A 20,606-nucleotide genomic window follows, 5' to 3' on the forward strand; every position below is an offset into this window, starting at 1 on the left:
ATAGATCTAGAATTTTTGAATTCTGGAATTAGTGTTCTGTTATACATTCTAGAAGTCTTGAGTCTTGAGAACTGGAGTCTTGCCCTTCTAAAGTTAACCTTAGAACATTCTGCACCTGGAACTCTCTGAAAAAAAAAAAAATTCAGGAATTTGTCAAATGTTAATTTAGAATTTTTCCAGAGTTTTGTAATTCTGGAATTTTTTAGCTTTGGAATTAGTGTTTTAGGATATTTCCAGATTTTTCCCATTCTGGAATCGATGTTACAGAATTATTACAGGATTTCTAACAGCTTTGCAGAGAGTTCCAGAAAGTTCAAACAGAACCATACTTCCAGAACCAGAAAGTTCCAAATAATACACTATATGGCCAAAAATTTTGGCCAAAAGTTTTCTAGAGCAACATTTCCAGGTCCAGGTAATTCTGGAATGAATCCTCGAACCAAAACATTGCAGAAGGCATGAAAAAAAAAATTCTGATTTTTCAAAACTACAATATTGCATCTGAATTTTTTTCCAGGATTCCAGTTCCAGTGCTAAATGTTGTGGATGGAGCTGTAGAACCAATCTACTCTGGTATTTACTTCCTTTGTTTTCGTGCAGTGAGACAGACGGGAACTTCACCTCGTCTCAGTGCACTGGTGGCTGTGTTTGAAGCTGGCAAGGCGACGCTTGACATTACAGACGTGACAGTGATTGTGTAGTGAGGGCTGTCCGTATGTCACGTCTCATACAGTGTGTGTCTCTAACACAGAGCTGTCAACTCCAATCCCAGCTGAATTCCAGGCATGCAAGCTGACAAAGTGTGTGAGGTGTGTGACAGCATCCGGGTAATTTGTCTCTGCTTTGTCCAAGACTCCTGAAGCTTCACAGAGGTGTTGGTTGTGAACTTTTATAATGGAGAGAGAGTGAAAGTGAGAACATTTTTGACATCAGCAAACCAGACAAAGTTAAACATCCAGACAGAGAGAACCTGCTCACGACTGGCACCATCGAGACCTAACGAGACCTCGTTAGGTGACACAGCCCTCGTTAGATCACATGACAAGCAGCACTGTTGACTGCGTGTATCACATGACCAACATTATGCCGTTTTATCACTTATCCTTAATATTTAAGTTTATTTTCTTAAAAATTAGTGAACAGAAAACTGATATTTTATGGCACAAACTGAGCTCGAGCGAACAGAAATGTGTATTTTATGATCACGTTTGTTCATGTATCAGTGTGTTTATTATGGCCGTACAATATTAGTTTATTTTGTCATATTTTCCTCAACAATGGATTCCACATTCCACAATAGAAATGGACAATTATTTAAAGAAATACTTATAAAAATAAAAATTATAAAAAAATAATAAATAATAATATATATTATCTCAATGCTAGTAACTACGCCAAGCATAAGTATATATGTTTTGTTTTCTTATTTCTCCAGCTGTTTTAAAATATCTATTCTTTTTAAATATAAATATTAAAAATCAGACTGGAAACATTCCTAAAAGGTAACACTGTGCTATTCTGTGTCTAGAAATTTCCCCCAGATGATGTAATGAACTCCTAACTCCTGCTATTGATTTAGTGACATTGCGGTTTATCAATTATTTTCTCCCCACAAGTCGAGTCATTTTTTTCGGCCACACCCACATCAGTTTACACACTGGCTCACAGGACTTAAAGCCAGGTTAAGTTCAGTATCTTGAGTACTTCTGCCGGTATTCAGTGTTCTCGATCTCGATTCTCTTAAAAAAAACCCAGATTGCAGATGTTGATAAAGACTGAGGATCTTTCAGGTCATGATCTTTAGTTAAGAAAGCATTATATTCACTTCCTGTTCTTCATGTTCATGTTCATGTTCACTCTGTCTGTGGCACTGTAATATAAAAGAATCCTTAATATTAAAATGTGTTCAAATATTAATGCATTCCTTACACCGGAACAAATAGACCATGTTATAATGAGTCCAGTCTACATCTCTCTCTCTCTCTCTCTCTCTCTCTCCGTGCTCTATGATCACACATTCAGATTTTCCGACTTATTAAACCCAGGCGAAGAGAAGGAGATGAAGAGAGAGACAGAGATAATCCCATCATATTTGTCTTTTTGAGGCTGCTTTTATTCGAAACCACGATATCGAAATCCCGTAAATCTGGTAGAACTCAGTGACACATCGACTCCCACTCGCTCAGCGAACAGATCACAGAGACAACGGAGACATAAATCATCTTTTCAGTATGTTCAATCATTCCAGTATTAGCTTTGTGTCCTGATTTGTGGTTTATTGAAGAAGCACCTGTTTAAGGCCATCGTTCTGGAGCAGATCGTAGAGATTTGACAGTTCAAGTGCAAAGAAGACAACAGGAGGAAAGTGAGAGGGAGAGAAACTCACTCATTTGTCACTTGAATTTGTCACCTACTGTATAAAGCATTATCACAGCTAGGTTTTATTTCTCACATGACACGTAATAACAAAGAGGCAGAACTGAGCAGTTCAGCTTCAACTGGGAGGCGGAGCGAATATCTGGGCCACAAAACTTTAAAAAGGAACTCTGGTAAAAAAAATCTCTTGTATGGCTTTATTGGGAAATTGTATGATCATTACATATCATACATAACACATTTAAACGTTACAGGCCCCACCTTTAAAAAAATCTATTGTTCCAGCTGGGGGAGGAGCTAATTTCCGGGCTGGAAAAACTGAAATCTAAAACAAGCCAGATTTATTGTTGTGAATCACAGCTTTTCTAAAGAATCTGAAATTTTCTGTTTATTACAGGTCTATAAACATTTGTAAAAACTACAAACTGCAGCCTAAAAATGGTTTGTTCCAGCTGGGTGGTGGAGTTACTTTCTGGGCTGTAAAATAGATGGATAGATAGATAGATAGATAGATAGATAGATAGATAAATAGCCAGATTTAAATAGCCAGTATGGAAATGTTACAAGTCACAGCTTTGAAATTTTCTGATTTTTAGAGGTCCATACACACTTTTATACATTACAAACTGAAAAAATCTATTGGTGGGTGGAGCTAATTTCCAGGCTGAGAAATCTGAAATTATCCAGACTGATTGTATGATAATGTTAAATTTCATAGCTTTTTTTAAACGTATATTTGAAATTATTTTTATTGTTCCAGTCACATTTTTAAACTTTACAAACAGCACCTTTATAACGCAATGCATGATATTTATTTGTAAACACTGCAATATTTCTAGCAACAGTTGTGATTTTTGTTTTGGGCTGGACACTGGGTTGAGTTTTGTTTTGGGCTGGACACTGGGTTGGGTTTTGTTTTGGGCTGGACACCGGGTTGGGTTGAGTTTTGAGCTGGACATTGGGTTGAGTTTTGTTTTGGGCTGGACACTGAGTTGAGTTTTGTTTTGGGCTGGACACTGGGTTGGGTTGAGTTTTGTTTTGGGCTGGACACTGGGTTGGGTTGAGTTTTGTTTTGGGCTGGACACTGGGTTGGGTTGAGTTTTGAGCTGGACACTGGGTTGAGTTTTGTTTTGGGCTGGACACTGGGTTGAGTTTTGTTTTGAGCTGGACACTGGGTTGAGTTTTGTTTTGGGCTGGACACTGGGTTGGGTTTTGTTTTGGGCTGGACACTGGGTTGAGTTTTGTTTTGGGCTGGACACTGGGTTGGGTTTTGTTTTGGGCTGGACACTGGGTTGAGTTTTGTTTTGGGCTGGACACTGGGTTGAGTTTTGTTTTGGGCTGGACACTGGGTTGGGTTTAATTGGCTGTTGTGCTGTGATGTTGAGTCTAATCCAGTCTTCCAATAAGCAGTTTTAAGTAATAAACAAAAAAACTTGTTTATGTCAAGAAATGTGCCAGATATAAATAAATATAAATAAAATCTTCTGATATTTATGGACATTTCCACCTATAGCAGCATGGCGTGCGAAATGCAGATTACCCGATGTGCTCGCCTGCGTGTAACTGTACGCGAGTGATTACGTCTCGACCCTCGCCTGGCGCCAGTCTGGAGAAAATGCCACCCGTCGTTACACACGGGACTCTTACCGTGCATTAACATACATTATCCCAAAGGTTACGCATAATGAGGAAGCAGATTCCATGATCCTGTGAAATTTTTCTGTTAATTTCAGGGTTGTGAATGCACTAGTCACACCTAGCATGTCTGGGCTAACCTGAGTTGATTCGTAAACTTGGTGTAAAAGCACCAAGATTTCACCCGCTGCTAGAAGTATTTATCACACCCTTCTAAGCTGGAAAATGTCTTTCCTGCTAACCTGCTACTGTCCTTGAGGAAATAAGAGTTTCTGAGAAGTCTGCCAGGAAAGTTGCGCTTGAAAAGAAAAAAGGAAAGTGTGTGTGAAGTTCTAAAAAGCCGAAGCAGTTTGATTGACGGCCCAAACATCAGCGAGCTCATGGCTGCCTAGGCCAGGGATGTTTTGTTTTCAAGGGCAGGGATGCTTCCTTCCTCTTCCTCTAGCTTCCTTCCTTTGTTTGAAGGAAGACTGTTTCAGGAACCTGTGTATGCGAGGAGTCACCATGGAGACGACCCTTGAGACCTTGGCTGTCAGCACCGATCAGGTCTGTGAGCCGTGAAAGAAGTCCAGCAGAGAACCTCAGCGCTTAGCAGATTCCAAGTGAAGTTTCCTGATTAATGCTCTTTAACTTGAGATTACGCTGACCTTTTGATCTCAATCGAAAATTTACTAGAAAGACCCAGAAAGGTGATTTTATTACTTCCATTTCCTATTTACAGTTCCCACCAGAATTATTAGGAAATGAGCCAAAATTAATATGCTCTTTCCGTATGTCACAAATCCCTGCACTTGTGTTTTGTTTTGATTCACGTCATGTGCTTTTGTTTGTGTTGCCATGTGTATCTGTTTTGGTCCAGTCTCCACCCCTGTTCTGTCATTGGTCTGTTACTGATTGTACTCAGCTGTTCTGTGTTACACTTTGATTAGCTTGTCTGTTTCAACTGTCCTGGTCCTTTGTCTCGTTGATTATGATCGGCACTTTCTGACGTTTTGTATTTCTTGGTTTTACTTCTCACCTCTTCTCCTGCTTTCTGAAATGTTTAACGTTGTATCCGTGTTCCTTCATTAACGCTGCGGACAGTGACGATGATTTCTACGCCTAATAACTATCACACTTGCGTCCTACCTCATAAAATTCATCTATAATAATTAATGTATAAAAATTAATGTATGGATTTGTCTCTGAAACATTTTGCGCAACACCCATGAAGTTTTTTGTGACAGTAGCAGGTGCTGCTAATCCTCTGCCCAGGGACACACCACTGGCCAAATGAGTCCAGCAATTCCTAATTAATACCAGCCTAGGTTATGACTCTGGAGCCATGTTTGGAATTTGTGCATGGCAGGAATGTGTGTGTGTGTTTGTGCAGCCAAGGGTGCATGGTTTGATTGACAGCTTTGTTGCAGATAATTAACATGACACAACAGCACTGCTGGAGAAGTAGCCATTAGCTTGTCCTGATAGCTTACAGAAATGCAGTGTGGGATTTCTCAGACGCTGCACCATGTGGGCGGGTTTAAGTCCTGGGAATTATCACGTTCTCAACTCAGTGTGTTTATAAATGTGTGAGTTAGAGGTGAAGGATCATATAAGGACATATTGATATGATAGTTTGCCAACACAGTAATTGTCTCTCTTTCCTTCTCTCAGGTAACATCTTCGTGGTGAGTCTGGCTGTTGCTGACCTGGTGGTTGCTCTGTACCCGTACCCCTTGGTGTTGGCGGCCATCTTCGGGCATGGTTGGCGCGCGGGGGCAGCGCAGTGCCAGATCAGCGGCTTCCTGATGGGCGTCAGCGTAGTCGGCTCTATTTTCAACATCGCAGGCATTGCTGTAAACCGCTACTGCTACATCTGCCACAGCCTGCGCTATGAGCGGCTGTTCAGCGGGCGCAACTCGGCGTGCTACGTGGCACTGATCTGGGCGCTGAGCGTGCTGGCCGTGGTGCCCAACGTGTTCGTAGGCTCACTCCGCTATGATGATCGTGTCTACTCGTGCACGTTTGCGCAGTCGGCCAGCGCCGCGTACACACTCGCCGTCGTCTCCTTCCACTTCCTGCTGCCCATCCTGGTGGTGGCCTACTGCTATCTGCGCATATGGGTGTTGGTAATCCGGGCACGGCGGCGCGCGAGGCCTGAGACCCGGCCGGCTGGCGTGACGCCGCAGGACGTGCGCAACTTTGTGACTATGTTCGCTGTCTTTGTGCTTTTCGCTGTATGCTGGGCGCCGCTCAACGCCATTGGCCTAGCTGTGGCTGTAGCGCCCGAGCGAGCTGTCCCTGAGTGGCTCTTCGTGGCCAGCTACTTCCTGGCATACTTCAACAGCTGCCTCAACGCCATCGTCTACGGCGCGCTCAACCAGAACTTCCGCCGCGAATACAAGCGCATCGTCTTGTCGCTCTGCACAGCGACTGTGTTCTTTCCAGAAATCTCGAATGATGCTCAGGAGAGGCTCCGGAGCAAACCGTCGCCGCCCTTCACCAACAACAACCAGGTCAAAGTGGACTCAGTGTGACCTGTGTGTGTGTGTGTGTGTGTGTGTGTGTGTGAAAATTCTCATGGAAGGTGCTCTTACTATGAACCAAGAACAAAAAAAAACAGCTTGATCAAAGAATACGTAAGCAGACTCAACAAAACTGTGGATTCTCGTCTTTATACAATCAAAACGTGCAGGGGAAAATGTGCTGTGATTTTATTATCACACACTTTCACATGTTTCAAGCTCATTCTTTGTTGTGGCGAAGTGTGTAAAATGCTGTTTTACGAACAGTTTTAAATGTAAATCATTTGCTATGTCAATTTTCTATCAAAACAAAATGTATGACGTAAAAAATATAAATATCACGTATTTATTATGAGTCTCTCGACACCTCACGATTGATTTCAGGATTCAGGGTGACACGATTATAAATACGTCCTTTATGCATTGTAATGTGTCTGAATTTTGTATTTTTTAATAACCCGTGTTTTTTTTAGTGCTGCCTTTAAAATAAAATATTATCAATTTTATTCACTGTTAAAGGAATCTTCAAGTATGATGTCATTATACCGTCGAGTTTTCATTACAGATGTTTGGTACTGTTGACGTTTATGAATTGAAAAAAAAAAAAAGATGACTTCTTTGTAAGTCTGATGTCTGATGTTTGACAGAATGAAGGGATCGTGATGCGTTGAAAAAAAAAAGATGATTTTTCCCGTCTACTAAAACTTAGTGATAACAAAAAGTACATAAATACCAGCAAAACCTTTACATCACCAAATGGTTGAAAAGAGTTTACTATGATGTTTACTGTTTTTTTTTTTTTTTTTTTCGACCTCCTCCTGATGAGCACTGTTAACTCTCTGCTCATCGAGCAAGCAATATGTCCGGAGCGCTGCTTACCCACAATTCTCTGCAAACGTCTTCTGAAAACAATATCTGTAAGAAATATGTTTTCTGATCTCTCTTATGTTTCTTCCTTTTCTCTGTCTACTTAGGTGTTTTTCCTTTTTTTAATCAATCTCTCTCTTTTTCTCTCTCTCTTTCTCTCATATGCATGGATCTTAAGAGTTCATATGCAAAATGAAGGATGAATAATAAAACAACATGATGTTCAGAGGTCTTCGCTGTGAGCTTTACTTCTTTTTGACACTGGGAAGTGTGACCCTGACGTCCAGAGCTCAGGACAATGCGAACAAGAACATCTAACAGGAAATTACATTTATGGACATTTATATAAGTAAGCAAATAAATAACAAAATAAAATCAATTCAAGCGTAGATGTGATTTTTCTGTTGCGGTCTCCACATTTCTGGCTTCGCTGCACAACACCAACTTAACAAGAGGTGAAAGAAGGCTAAATTAAATAAAATAAAGTCAATAAAATAGACTCTGATCCTTATGTCCATTTATCTGAACCACTAATTACACTTAAGCTGGCTGAAAATGTCAAATTTCTGTTTTCCTATAAAAGATATCCACATACACAAGCCTTTGCTCTACTCTGAAATTCCTAAAGCATTCTTAAAGAGCACAGAAACCTAGCGACTCTTCACATCCAGATGTGTAAAGGATCTCGTTATAGAGAGGGTAAATCGATGGCAGCTAACTAGCTAACTTTGTTTGAAACGCTAAATGTTAAAACAACATTTTGTTAGTTAGCGAGTCAGGCTCCTAACTCCAGCTCTGGAGCACAGCTAATGTGGGTGATAACATTAGCGAACGCAGCATAGCGATATGTTGCTAGCGTGCCTGAAATAGTGCTCATTACACTGTTGGGAGTGTTCTGATGAGGTCCAGTGGTCCCTCTTTATCACGCTAATCCACTGATAGTGACAGTAAAATAAAATATGAATCCCTTGGTTCCTGTACAGCTATTGCAACTAATAGCTTAGCAAATTAAAGACATCTTGTTCGACGCTTATTTTGTTCTCAAAATGGCAGGTTATAGAGCGTTATGTCATATGGAATGCTAGGGTAATGAAAAACACATAAGATAGTACACAATATTATTGTATTTGGTTATATAATGGTGAGTTATGGCAAAAGCAAAGAAGCCTAACAAAGGTGTCCCAAACTGAAAACTGTGTGTGAAATTTGGCTAAAAATATTGTTCCAATACACCGAGAACTTACTCTAAATGCTTCCGTCAAAACGCTTCCTTCCAACGAAATGCTGTAAAGTAAAATGCTAGAAGCATTCATCCATGAGGAATCCCATTCTGTAAGCTTGTGCAGCCGAGCGTGAGTTCTGGTCTATATCATGCCAGACACGTGGCATCGTTACGTCGAGTGGTTGCTTTGTTCATCTCTGGATTAAAGTGATAAGTGTGGGCCGGTACTGAGCTTTTCATTTAATTGCTATCTGGGAATGTCTAAACACTAAGCTGGGAGTCATGGCTCGACAGCGTAGAAGTGTTGGGATAGCAGTGGATGAAGTGTTCTGTGCTGAGCTTGTGCTCCTCCAAACACCATTCAATCAGCAAAGGGGTATAACAGAGGCAAAGTCCAGAGCTCTGGGTCTCATCTAGAGGGTTAAATGCTTCATTCCAGATGAATAATTCTGAGCCTAAAACTAGCAATGGAAACAAATATTTACACGTAGAGAACATTTCACTGATTTGCTGATTTTCACACAAAAATGCAATGCAAGTTCAGAGATCAGCCCATAGACCACACAATTACACCATCTGTATCCGTATCCGTATCAGGATTTATATCCAAAGTGGGTGCAATTTTTTCATCGATCCCAGTCCTGATGCACACCTCTAATCTCAACCCAATGCCCTGTGTACCTTTCTAGCAAGGCTTCTCAAAAAAAAAAACCACACACACACAAAAAAACAGGGTAACGATTAGGCTATCTGTTTAGAACCCATAATCTGTTCATTCGGAATAATGTATTAATTCGTGTTTACGTCCCTAACTTAGACCCGACCGTTCTGCCGTGACATTTTAAGTGCCTGTTCATTAGTGTGAGGACCTCTTGAAGTCCTGAAGCGACCTCCGTGCACACATTATTGAAATCAATAATGAAGCAGGCTGCGCATACATCATGAATAACAACTACACAAGTCGATATTTCACAACAATCCACTGCGGTAGTGAAAGGAACTGTCCATGACCCGGGTGAGGTGAAAAAATGGATAGATTTTCCTGTTTTCATAAAAAGATAAATGTCGTAAATAATGCTGTATGGTCAGAGGAAGATTTTTGCCTGTTAGAAATTATCTGAAAAATTTCAGAACAAAACCAACATCTTGATTTTCCCAGTTATAAATAATGAGCACATAAATAATTCCACATGACAGAAAATTTATGCAGTTTCTCTACTATAATTTCTCACAATATTTCACTTATCAACATACAAACTTATCCAATTTATTTTTAAAAAATTATTTGTTAATATACAAAGTATCACTGTTATATGGCGTTTCTATCGGAAAACATTTCAAATCGCTAAAACTTCTTTTTTTTCCCAAAAAAATCACTTGGATGGAAACCTGGTTGAAGCACTTTGGTTGTTCTTCTTTGGTTGTGTTCAATAGTTGTTCTTCTAATTAGTCGTAAAATTAATTACAATTAATTAATAAAGCCAGCAAGCCAACTGTTCTTGTTTCCAAGGCCAAATGCTTTCCATTAGAAAAGTCTGCTCTTGTTATAAACTTCTTTGCTCTTCTACTTTTGCAGCTGACATTGTGAATCGATGAAGAAAAGCAGTAGACAGAGATCATGGAGAGAGTTGGAAAAGAAGGGAAAGAAGTTTAAATCTTTTTTTCCTCTTCTGGTTGCATGTGTGTGAAGTCCTGTTGCGACACGCTTCCACTGCAAATGTAACTCACAGTGTCTTCACAACCGTGTAACTTTTATGCATATGCATGCACAAACTATAAAAGCTGAGGTTGCCAAGTCACACCAATACATACGTTTCAGTAAATAACACCTTTACACACACACACACACACACACACACACACACACACACATGCACAATGAGACATTTTGCCAATCAGTATTCCATTGAGCCTCTCTAAATAATATGCACCAGGTGAAGCCATGACTCCAAGACTGGGCCGTCATTCACACCTGTAAATATTTATTTATTCACTCATTTTGCAGCTCTGACCTTGAGAACGCCATGTTGCCCAGGCAGGGGACATGACAAAACTCCAGTCAAAGCACACACGAAGAGAGCGAGAGATAATCCAATCAAATGCATTCCGTATAGGATTTAACCTCCTGCTTTCCAAGAAATTCTCAGCTGTTCCAACAGCACGTATAGCAAAGCACTGGCATCGACCATCTATCAACGTGAAAATCAAATAAGCTCTGTTTGGTCCAACTGGAATCGCTGCCTCGTTAATTATTAGTCTCTCACAGAGATGAAGTTTCTCTAAAAAGAAACGTGATGTGGAATTATATTAGGTCAGATGAGCACTTTGTGATGGAATGTAAGTGCCTGGTACGCTGAATACACATCTTTCTGTAACAGGACACTTACAATCCATTACATAAACACCACCAGAAAGATCTCATGCAGAGGTACAAGTTTCCCCAAGAACCCTTAAGGACACTAGAACTTCTTTTTTTTTTAAAGTGTATGTTATTTGGACAGTACAGGACCTTAAGTTTTACCTCTCGTTTTAGAACTAATCAGTAATGAGTGCATAGTAGTTAATACGTTTGTATATTCAGACCTCACAGATTTAATGTTCATTAAAAAAGAATGTAATGCCATAATCATAACACATTTTTTTGCCTTAAGGTAAGTGAAGATGTCCTCGCTTAAGCTTGGAGTCGGGGGTGGAGACAAGCAACAAGCGTCGCTGTGAGAAATTCATACGATTTCAATTGATAAAGAGTGTTGTTGTAAAAAAAAGGTAGAAACCGTAACCCCATCCATAACCATAACCCAAACCTAAACCTAAAACTTTTCATGTTACGAATCTGCAATTGTGAGACCTCCGTGATGTAATCCAAACCCTGAAGATGTTTAGAGACGGGAAAACATTGCATTTTGATGGAACAATACAGAAAAACAAGAATGTCATCTTTTAACAGATTGATGCTGCTAAATATCACCAGGGAAGGAGGTCAGTTCTGATTTTAGGTAATCTATAATGTAAAAGAATCAAGACCTTAAGGAATCAACCTAAGATAAGAGGTTAAAACCAGATGGTTGTGAGTTTAAATCCCAGGGGTTTAGGTTTTAACCTTCTGGTTTTAACTCTCATACTGCTATTGCTCTCTCTCTTTGTCTTCATAACGCACCAGTTTTAACATAGAGAACAAGCGTAGAGCCTTCTGATTGGTTGAAACGTATCACCATGTAAAGTTAACCATCTTTGACGTGGCAGACAATCCACCATGGTGTCATGAAGGACAGCTAGCGGCGCAGGCCTGAGTGCTGATCACGGCCCACGAAAAGACGTCTTAATTAAAAACCTTGAACACCTGGCTACACTTCAGGACTTATTGTACTGCATAATGAGTGACATCGAGCCACCGTTACCCGAACAGCCATCAATTTGTTCTGAGCTCTGATAACAGGGCATTTGTTTGCTAACGAAGGACGTCGAGAGAAAGCCCAGGCCTTCTCCATCCTAGAATGGGTCTCTCTCTCTCTTTTCTCTCTCCTGAAATGCTTCTTTCATAAATAATACAGCAACCACTGTTCTATACCACAGAGCACTTTCCAGTCAGGATTATACAGATAATTATTATTGCACGCTGAAAGGTTTCCTCTAGACAAAAACCTCCTTCAAAACAGATATTTCAATTCCACTGTGAAGAAAAGCCATCACACTCAGAAATGTAAGGATGATCACCTTTATTTGATCTCTAAGGAACATTAAGAGACTCAGGAATTTTATGCCAGCTGAGGACATAAAGTTTAGCTTTTCAGAAGTCTTTTCTTTGAAATCTTTTTTTTTTTCCTCGAATCGTCAATGCAATTTAGTGTGTGTCAGTTATGGACTAATAAAGGCAATCCTGCAGCGTGGAGACCGTAGTGGGCGGAAACATCGGTGGGGACCAAAGAAAACTTGCGTGTCAAAAAAAAAAAAAAAAAAAAAAAAAAAGCATGTCTCTAAGGGCACGTTTGCAACTGTTAGTCTGTTTTTTTGAGTCCAAATCAAAGCAAAATGACTACTTCTAGTTCGTTTGCATTGTTTGTTTTGCACACAATTAAATGATTAAAAACAATCCGGTTTGTTTTGCACACAATTAAATGAACCAAAAAGCAAACGTCCTCATAAAACTCTTTCATTCATTGGTCAGAAATACAGCGATGGAAAAATGTAAACAGTTACCAAGCGATTGAATAAAGAAATGATCAGATAGCTGTATAAAATAACTGCATAAATAACTACTTTAAAACATGTTGTGTGTTGCATCCGGCGCTTAATTTCTCTTTTTATTGTAAATATTCAGAATATATCTCAGCTGCTAAGCAAGTCCAAGTATAAGCTAGCTATTGACTGAGGCTAGCTAGTAGCTAGCTGTTATGTAGCCATTGAGTATTTTGTTAACACAATGTCAAGTTAGAGTGCGAGTGCAAACATGAGCAAATTGTCAGGAATATCAACATTTCCCTCAGATGTGTTGAGAAATTGTTAAGAAAAGACTAAAAACCAAAAAGAAACAATAATGACACTTAGTATTGACTGCTAACTACATCCACCATATTGAGAATCAACATTATGGCACAACTATCAGAAACTTCTGATGTAAATACCACATCTTGGCACACCTGTGTGTGTGTGTAAATCTGCTGCCATTTCTGATCATATATCTAGGAGCTTGAATGGATTATGATGGTTCTAACTATGTGTATACCTGTGTGTGTGTGGGTGTGTGTGTGTGTGTGTGTGTGTGTGCATGTGCACGCTGTAATTTTTCGCCTTGCACTGAGAAGCGTGAGTGTACTGAATGGATTATGATGGTCTTATCAGAGCATATGAGTGTGTGTTTCTGCAAATACACGTGCATGCATGAAGCTGTGCCACTATCTCTGGCAGAACAGAGAAGAGTGTGTGTTGAATAAAATATGATGTGTGTATTAAAACTGTGTGTGTGTGTGTGTGTGTGTGTGTGAGTGCTGACAGAAGCATGAATGGATTAGGATGCTATCAGTGAGTCATTAAAAAAAGCCCCAATCTCCCATCTGTATAGTTTCAGTGGTTTAATCCATTTCTCATGGCCTAGTTTCTGCGTGTGCATGTGATATGTGGGTAAATGGTGAATACACTTTTTTTTTTAAAAAGAATAAAATCATTCAAATGGATGTTAGCTTAGTTAGTCTTAGTGTGTATATTTAGCTCAGCACCCATCAGTAGAAAATAGATCAGCAAGTGGAAAGAGTTGGCTCAAGACCTTGTTTATTTAAACTCTGTTAAGGATTATTTATAATTTGCTAATTGTCTATGAATTCCATTATTGATTTTTTGCTTAAATGTAACTATTATTAAATGCAAACATGCTCCTGGTTATGTTAGCGTGTTATAGAATGGAGGATAGAGGAAGGCCTGATTGTGATTATCCATTCTTTCCATGAGAAAGAAAAGGAAAAAGCAAAGAAAAAAAAATAAATAAATAAAAATAAAACAAGTAGAACTTGTCAATACGGAGGCCTCCACCACCACCAAGTCTACTCCTTCATGTTACTAATTTGTATGAGTTAAAATATACTTCAAACACGAAGGAAGCTACTGAAGAAAAACTATTTCAGACAACTGACCTTGACGTGACCTTGATCCTGTTTGATTAATTTCCAGAATCGAATCATTTCATCTGCTGGTTATAATGATAATTCCACATAAATCCTATCAACAGTCAACAACTCGCTCTTGAGATATGGCGCTAAATTCATTCATTAGTAATCAGTTTCCATGTCACATATTTTGCTGGCATATGAATCTTATTTCTGACGTGAAATTCTGACTCTTCCAAGGAGTTAAAAGTAGCACGTTTCAGGATATCACTTCAGACATTTTCATACAGACAGATTGCAAACAGATTCCCTGCAATCACTGCATACTCTACATCTGACTGCCGTCATTTGGTCAAGTCCTAACTCAGCAGGACATCTCGACCTCTGCTAAATATTTGAAGCACTCTTAAGCAATGAGTATTGTGATGAATTGCTTGTACTTGTATTGCTTGTAGTGGCACCGCACATTGAACCTTGAGGTGGATGGGCTACAACAGCAGATCACATCACGTTCCACTCCTGTAAGCCGAGAACAGGAATCCTACGCTACAAGCGGGCACAGACTCATGCACAGGTGAAGATTAGACTTTTCACCTCTCCTTTTTTGGTGTATGTAGAAATTCTTTTCGTCTTATTTATTTATATATATAATGTAGCTTGATGGGGAACTGCATACTGAATCACGCTGTACTCGTACAATGACAAAAGGTATTCATATTCATATTCATTCAACCCTGAGAGGCTTGATAAAAACAGGACCAGGATGTCAGAATTAAACCACCAGCTGCTGCCTTCATGGATGTTTAACCATTAGGACATTTATTTTGTCCCTTTCCAAATTTACCTATTAAATATTTACTGACTTGTGTGCTACAAGAAGAAACATGATATCTTTAATTCAGCTTACTGTATGTTAAAATGATGAGGTGAGGGAGATGTGGCCTTATTGCTTTTTTATTTTGCCTTTGTTCATGGGCTTTGGATCGTGACTCAGAGACTGCCACCAGACCCTGGGGCACTGAAGGAGAGTATCCTCCTGAAACCTCTTGCTCTACATCGACTCCTGGAAACTGTTGCATTCTCCCTGTCAGGCTCAACTGTGCTGTTTCATAGTCCACCAAAATGGGGTCATGAAAGTTCTCCACAGGTGACTCCTTCCATGCACCTCCCCTTCACCCACACCATGACCCTCATGTATTTCTTATTACTACCAGTCTGTGTACAACTGGCCCTGTGTGACCTTAAGCCCTGTGATCCTCCAAGTCTGCACTTCAGTCGGCATGAGTCTGCATTTATTTGACCTTTGCTAAAGGTGCATTAAGTACACACCCCGTATATCTCGTGTGGATCACATGGATAAGCAGTAAGCTAATAAGACACCAAAAACAAACACACCATTACAATCCTAAGCACTCCCATCACACAATGCTGTCTTTGAAAGCTAATTAATACCAGTACAGCACAGCTTCTCAAATTTCTGTTTAAAATTTGCATCCATAGATGGCACCCAGATGACCTCAGGGCAGTACTAGGATATCTCGCTGCTTCTGAGGTGTAATTATTGGAGTAAATATAAGACATTTGGACACAGTTCTAGGCATTACTTTTCAAGCTTCTCAGCTACTCGTTATCAAATGACCTCTAGCTTCCACACATTACAAAAGACCTTCCCGAACACAAAGTGTGCTTAGGTTACAACTGGGCATGTTCGCACAAAGTAGTGGTCAATAAATGAGACTCTCAGGAGGATCCAGGAGAATTGATCTCTTGGGTCATTCTTCTAGGTCTGTTCTGGCTTTTAGTAAGCTGCTCTGTCCTCCTGCTTTGGTTGGTCATGTTTCATAGCCCACCTCAGGACCAGGATCTGGGAACCTGATTTAGGGGAAAGACTTTGCAAAGAGGCTTCTTATGGGGTTGGTTACTTCAGGCTTTTGTCTGATGGGTTATAATAAGAGTCAAGTGTAAATATCTACTGTTCTTACTGTGGAGAAGTACTGGCCATTCTACAAACCCAGTTCCCAAATCCATTCTTGTCCCGTCTATCTGGCTGAGCTTCTGTTGCTTTCTCCATAGACCTGGCTTTGCTATGGTAGTTTTTCTTTTTTTTAGCAGTTATCCTGCTTGCATTGCATCTACAGCTCCTGAGGCAATGTTGAATGTGTTGAGGTCTGACAATAGTGCTCCTAAAGAGGTCCATGGAGAGGAACATTAAGGAGGGGCAGTGGTGGCTCAATGTTGAAGGCTCTGGGTTACTAATCAGGAGAGCAGGGGTTCAAGCCCCAGCACCACCAAGCTGCCACTGTTGGGCCCTTGAGCAAGGCCCTTAAACCTCCCTGCTTCAGGGGTGCTGTATCATGCCTGACCCTGTACTCTGACCCCAACTTCCTAACAAGCTGGGATATCCAAAGAAAATAATTTCACTGTGCTGTAAAGTATATGTGACAAATAAACTCTTCTTCTTCTAGTGCTGCTGCAACTCATTGGACACATGATTTAGGACACAATGCTGAAGGTGTTGATTAATCTTCTATAACAGCAGCTCCATTACATTACTACATTTACTACATTGATGCGCTTGTTCTAACACGTTATCATTTCTGTAGTAACAACTGACACAGGGATTTGTACAGTGTAATTGTTGACATGGTGAGGCTTTCTGCAATGTTTATTTAACATTTATGGAAGGAGTCTCCATTGCAAGTGCTCTGTACCAGAGCTAAAGCTGTAAATTTTGGTTTTTGGACACTTCAGGACAGTTTACACTTTGTGGTTTCTTGGTACGCCTGTGTTTTTTGGGTCACTTAACTTCAAGAGAGAGAAAACAATCAAGGCTGGTGAGGGAATGACTGTTTATAGCTGCTGTAATGTAAGTGAGAACAGGAATTAACTTGTTAAATGGATGTTACACTATAAACTATAAATGTATAAAATGTATAGAGTGTTGTTTTTAATAATTAAAAAGAAATCACTGTGTTTGCAAATTTCCGTGGTGTAAGAGGAATAAAACACTTCAGGATGTACTGTTATTGGAAACATCAGGGGGGTTTCAGTAACTCCACTTCATCACACCACCCCATCGTTGATTATTTTTCCATAACAGCATGACATGAAGACTGTTATTCTTTACTTAGTTCATTTCTTTCTTTCTTTCTCTTTCTTTTTTTTTTTTCTTTTTTCAAAAATGAGTTAATTATGGACAGCCCAGTAACAGAAATATTGCTTCAGAGTTTAAAAAAAATTAAACTTTATGGTTCAATACCTTACAATCACAGAATTGTCAGAATTGGTGCACCGTCATTCCTTGAAAACCATCATCCACCTACAGTCCCTGACCATTCACACACGGCTCAATGGAACGATGATTATGATTGAAAGCAATCCAGGAGAATTAAAGCAGTGATTGTACAATGATGGCCTCTGTGTGTGTGTGCGTGTGCGTGTGTGTGTGTGTGTGTGTGTGTGAAGGTGTGTATGAGCACATTATGTGGGAAGATAATCAAAGAACTTCTCAAGATGGTTTTGTGTTTGTGAAGTGGCAGGTGTTGAAGTTAAGAGAGATGTTAGAGGGAAAATAATGGAGGTTCGCGTTTCACATTTAGGCTGAAACACTTATATATATATATAAAACAGTTGCACATACACACACTTTCCCATATATTCATATGAATGCATGCGTGAATTTGTGTCTGAGCATAAACGTTTCATATACACATTTCCTTGTTTTCAACCTGCTAGAGGTAATCATTCAATACACTAAATACAAATCTCAGAAATTCAAATCGCTTTATGTAAAGCAGGATGAAGGTTAAACATCCAAGATTCCCATTAAAAAGTAGACGCTTTGAGAGCGGTTAAACACACGATATCTGGCGTAACTGCTTAGGTAACATTCTAGCTAGTTACGCTGTGCTAATGTTAGCTGACATTAGCTGCTTAATAAAAATGTAGGTATTTCAGTAGAAACTTTAGAAGTATGAATGTCAAATTAACAAAGTGCATGTATGTGCAAATGTTTCATATATGTGCACAAGTAGTGTGTGTGTGTGTGTGTGTGTGTGTGTGTTTCCTCTTTATTCCACTGCTTTTATCATTTATTCTAGGCTGATGCCTTTTGTTCATAACCACCAGATAAAAATTGAATGAAAATCTTTTTCATGGTTGATTCATTCACACTATCTGTTTTTTTTTTTTTCTTCAGTTTTTTTTTAGGTCCACTCAGCACTTATGTGATTACATGAGGAATGATACTTGAGGAATGAGGAAAATGGCATTTCTTGAAAAAAGATTATCCCTGTCTTTTGTTAAAGGCGTGATTTAGGCTAATCTTAGCTTTTACTTTGTAAAAAAATCTTAGCTTTTACTTTGTGAAAAATTGCACTTGGATAAAAAAATACTCCTGTTTTTATCTGGAAGGTACATCATCAAGCAGGTACTGGAGTTTTCTCACGTGTGCTAGATCAGTGGAAAGCGTACGAAAGGGTATTAATATATTAATATATTGTGGCCATTAATGTATTTAGATCTATCTCATGGCCTCACGAAAGTCGTGTTGTATTTTAAAATGAATTAGACACAGAGAAATCAACTAAATTCGATCATTGGGGTATTTAGGGTCTAACACATCCTATCTGGGGTATTTAAGGTCTAGCACATCCTATCTGGGGTATTTAGGGTCTAACACATCCTATCTGGGGTATTTAAGGTCTAGCACATCCTATCTGGGGTATTTAGGGTCTAACACATCCTATCTGGGGTATTTATGATGTAACACATCCTATCTGGGGTATTTAGGGTCTAACATGATCTAGGGTCTTTATCCAACTTTTCCATTTCAGATTTCTTGTAAAATGTGTTTTTGTTTCCTTGTACATAAGCGTTGTGATTTAATAAATTATATAACAGATAAGAATTTATTATTATTATTATAATTATAATAATTATTATTATTTATAAATAACATTTGAACAATAAATTATGTCTTTATCGTTTTCTGTACACCAGCTAGAAAATATTGCATTTACCTTGTCAGTGTTTTCTTTTTATTATTGTGGCCTTGACGCTCTCTGGAAAACAGACATGTAAGCATTTCTATATTTTATGCATAGCCTCCATTCACATATTTTATGTACGATAGCATAGACTTTATCTTTTGCCCTTGAGAGAACAACAAAGAGAACGAGAAAAGTACCGGAATGAAATTTTAATTAACTCATCTCGCATTGGTAATTCCGGTGTGAGATGCGCACATCGATACGTCCACGCCGCAGGCAAGTAGACCATCCGTTTCCACGCCGCAGGCAAGTAGACCATCCGTTAATTAGTCCTCTTGCATAGTTTGTCATGCGAAACGTGAGGCTTCAAATCATTTTAAGATTCAAGCGTGACCTATAGCACTTCTAAAGACTTCTCCGTGCATGAATTTGAATTAAAAATAAAAGCGTCAGACTCACAAGCACACTCATAAGTATATAAATAAATAAAAGTGTAATGTTTGTAGGACTGAAGTCAACTAGCTTTAGGTGGAGAAGAGCATGCTTTTAGATTGCTGTAAGGATCCCTGAGGATGTGCGGGTTATTTTGGTTGAGTGATCCGGCTGGTGCAAAGGGACAAACCGTAACACGCGTACCACTTATCCGCTTTTAAAGATAGTGTTTACAGCCTCAGATGGGGAAAAGTTCAGATTAGCCATGTTCCCAATAATCATCTGGCCATACTTTAAAACTAATACTTCACATACTGGCATCTTTATAAACAAATTTCTGTGGAACACTTCAATCGATGTTGTTTGCAATATGATCTTCCAAGCTTCAAAACATTTAGCTAGCTAGTTTGAGGTCCAGATGTGGACGTAGCAAAGTGGGTTTTTTTTTTGTCCCTGAAGACGGCTCATCAGTAAAGGAAAGTTTTCAAAGACTTTAAACGATTTAAAAAAAAAAATTATTTATCCTCTCTGGTCCTGTTAGCAAAGGATGACATGTCCTGTTAAAAAAAAACCCAGAATGCTTAAAAATGATTGGATAAAGAAGTACACGTTTATTTTCTGCACATAAAACAGGGGTATCATTCGTTCGGCGTCTGTGGCGCCAGTCAAAACTGGTAACACGAAGAAATAAAACAAAACAAAACATCACTTCAAATTGTTTTATTTATAGCTATTCACTGATCATACACTTTAAAAGCGTAACTGGTGTCACCATTTCAGTCATGTTAGTTGCTTATCCAGACCTTTGTATGAGAGCAATTTTACAAATTGTAGTTGAATAGCCCTGTGCTAGACTTTGTTCCCTCAAATTTGTCTTACATCATCAAAATAAGTCAACGTCCACGACTTTTGGGACTAACTAGCTAGCGAGTTACAAATGCTCGCTGAAAATGACTTCTAGAAACTGAACTATGATCGGAAT

At 39.3% G+C, this 20,606-nt stretch overlaps 1 protein-coding gene and 1 long non-coding RNA gene across 2 annotated transcripts in view; one reads left to right on the forward strand and one right to left on the reverse strand.

The window, feature by feature from the left end:
- The window catches only part of mtnr1aa (melatonin receptor 1A a), a 26,442-nt gene extending 18,834 nt beyond the window's left edge, over window positions 1-7,608 (forward strand). The window contains exon 2 of the mRNA XM_026947695.3: window positions 5,665-7,608. Within this exon, the coding sequence (XP_026803496.1) occupies window positions 5,665-6,527 (863 nt within the window). The 3' untranslated portion in view covers window positions 6,528-7,608. The remainder of the gene's footprint in view (window positions 1-5,664) is intronic.
- Window positions 1-20,606, reverse strand: part of LOC117596336 (uncharacterized) — a 70,277-nt gene that overhangs the window by 13,333 nt on the left and 36,338 nt on the right. The window lies entirely within an intron of this gene.

This window comes from Pangasianodon hypophthalmus, chromosome 28, assembly GCF_027358585.1.
Source record: "Pangasianodon hypophthalmus isolate fPanHyp1 chromosome 28, fPanHyp1.pri, whole genome shotgun sequence".
In the NCBI taxonomy this organism is placed as follows: domain Eukaryota; kingdom Metazoa; phylum Chordata; class Actinopteri; order Siluriformes; family Pangasiidae; genus Pangasianodon; species Pangasianodon hypophthalmus.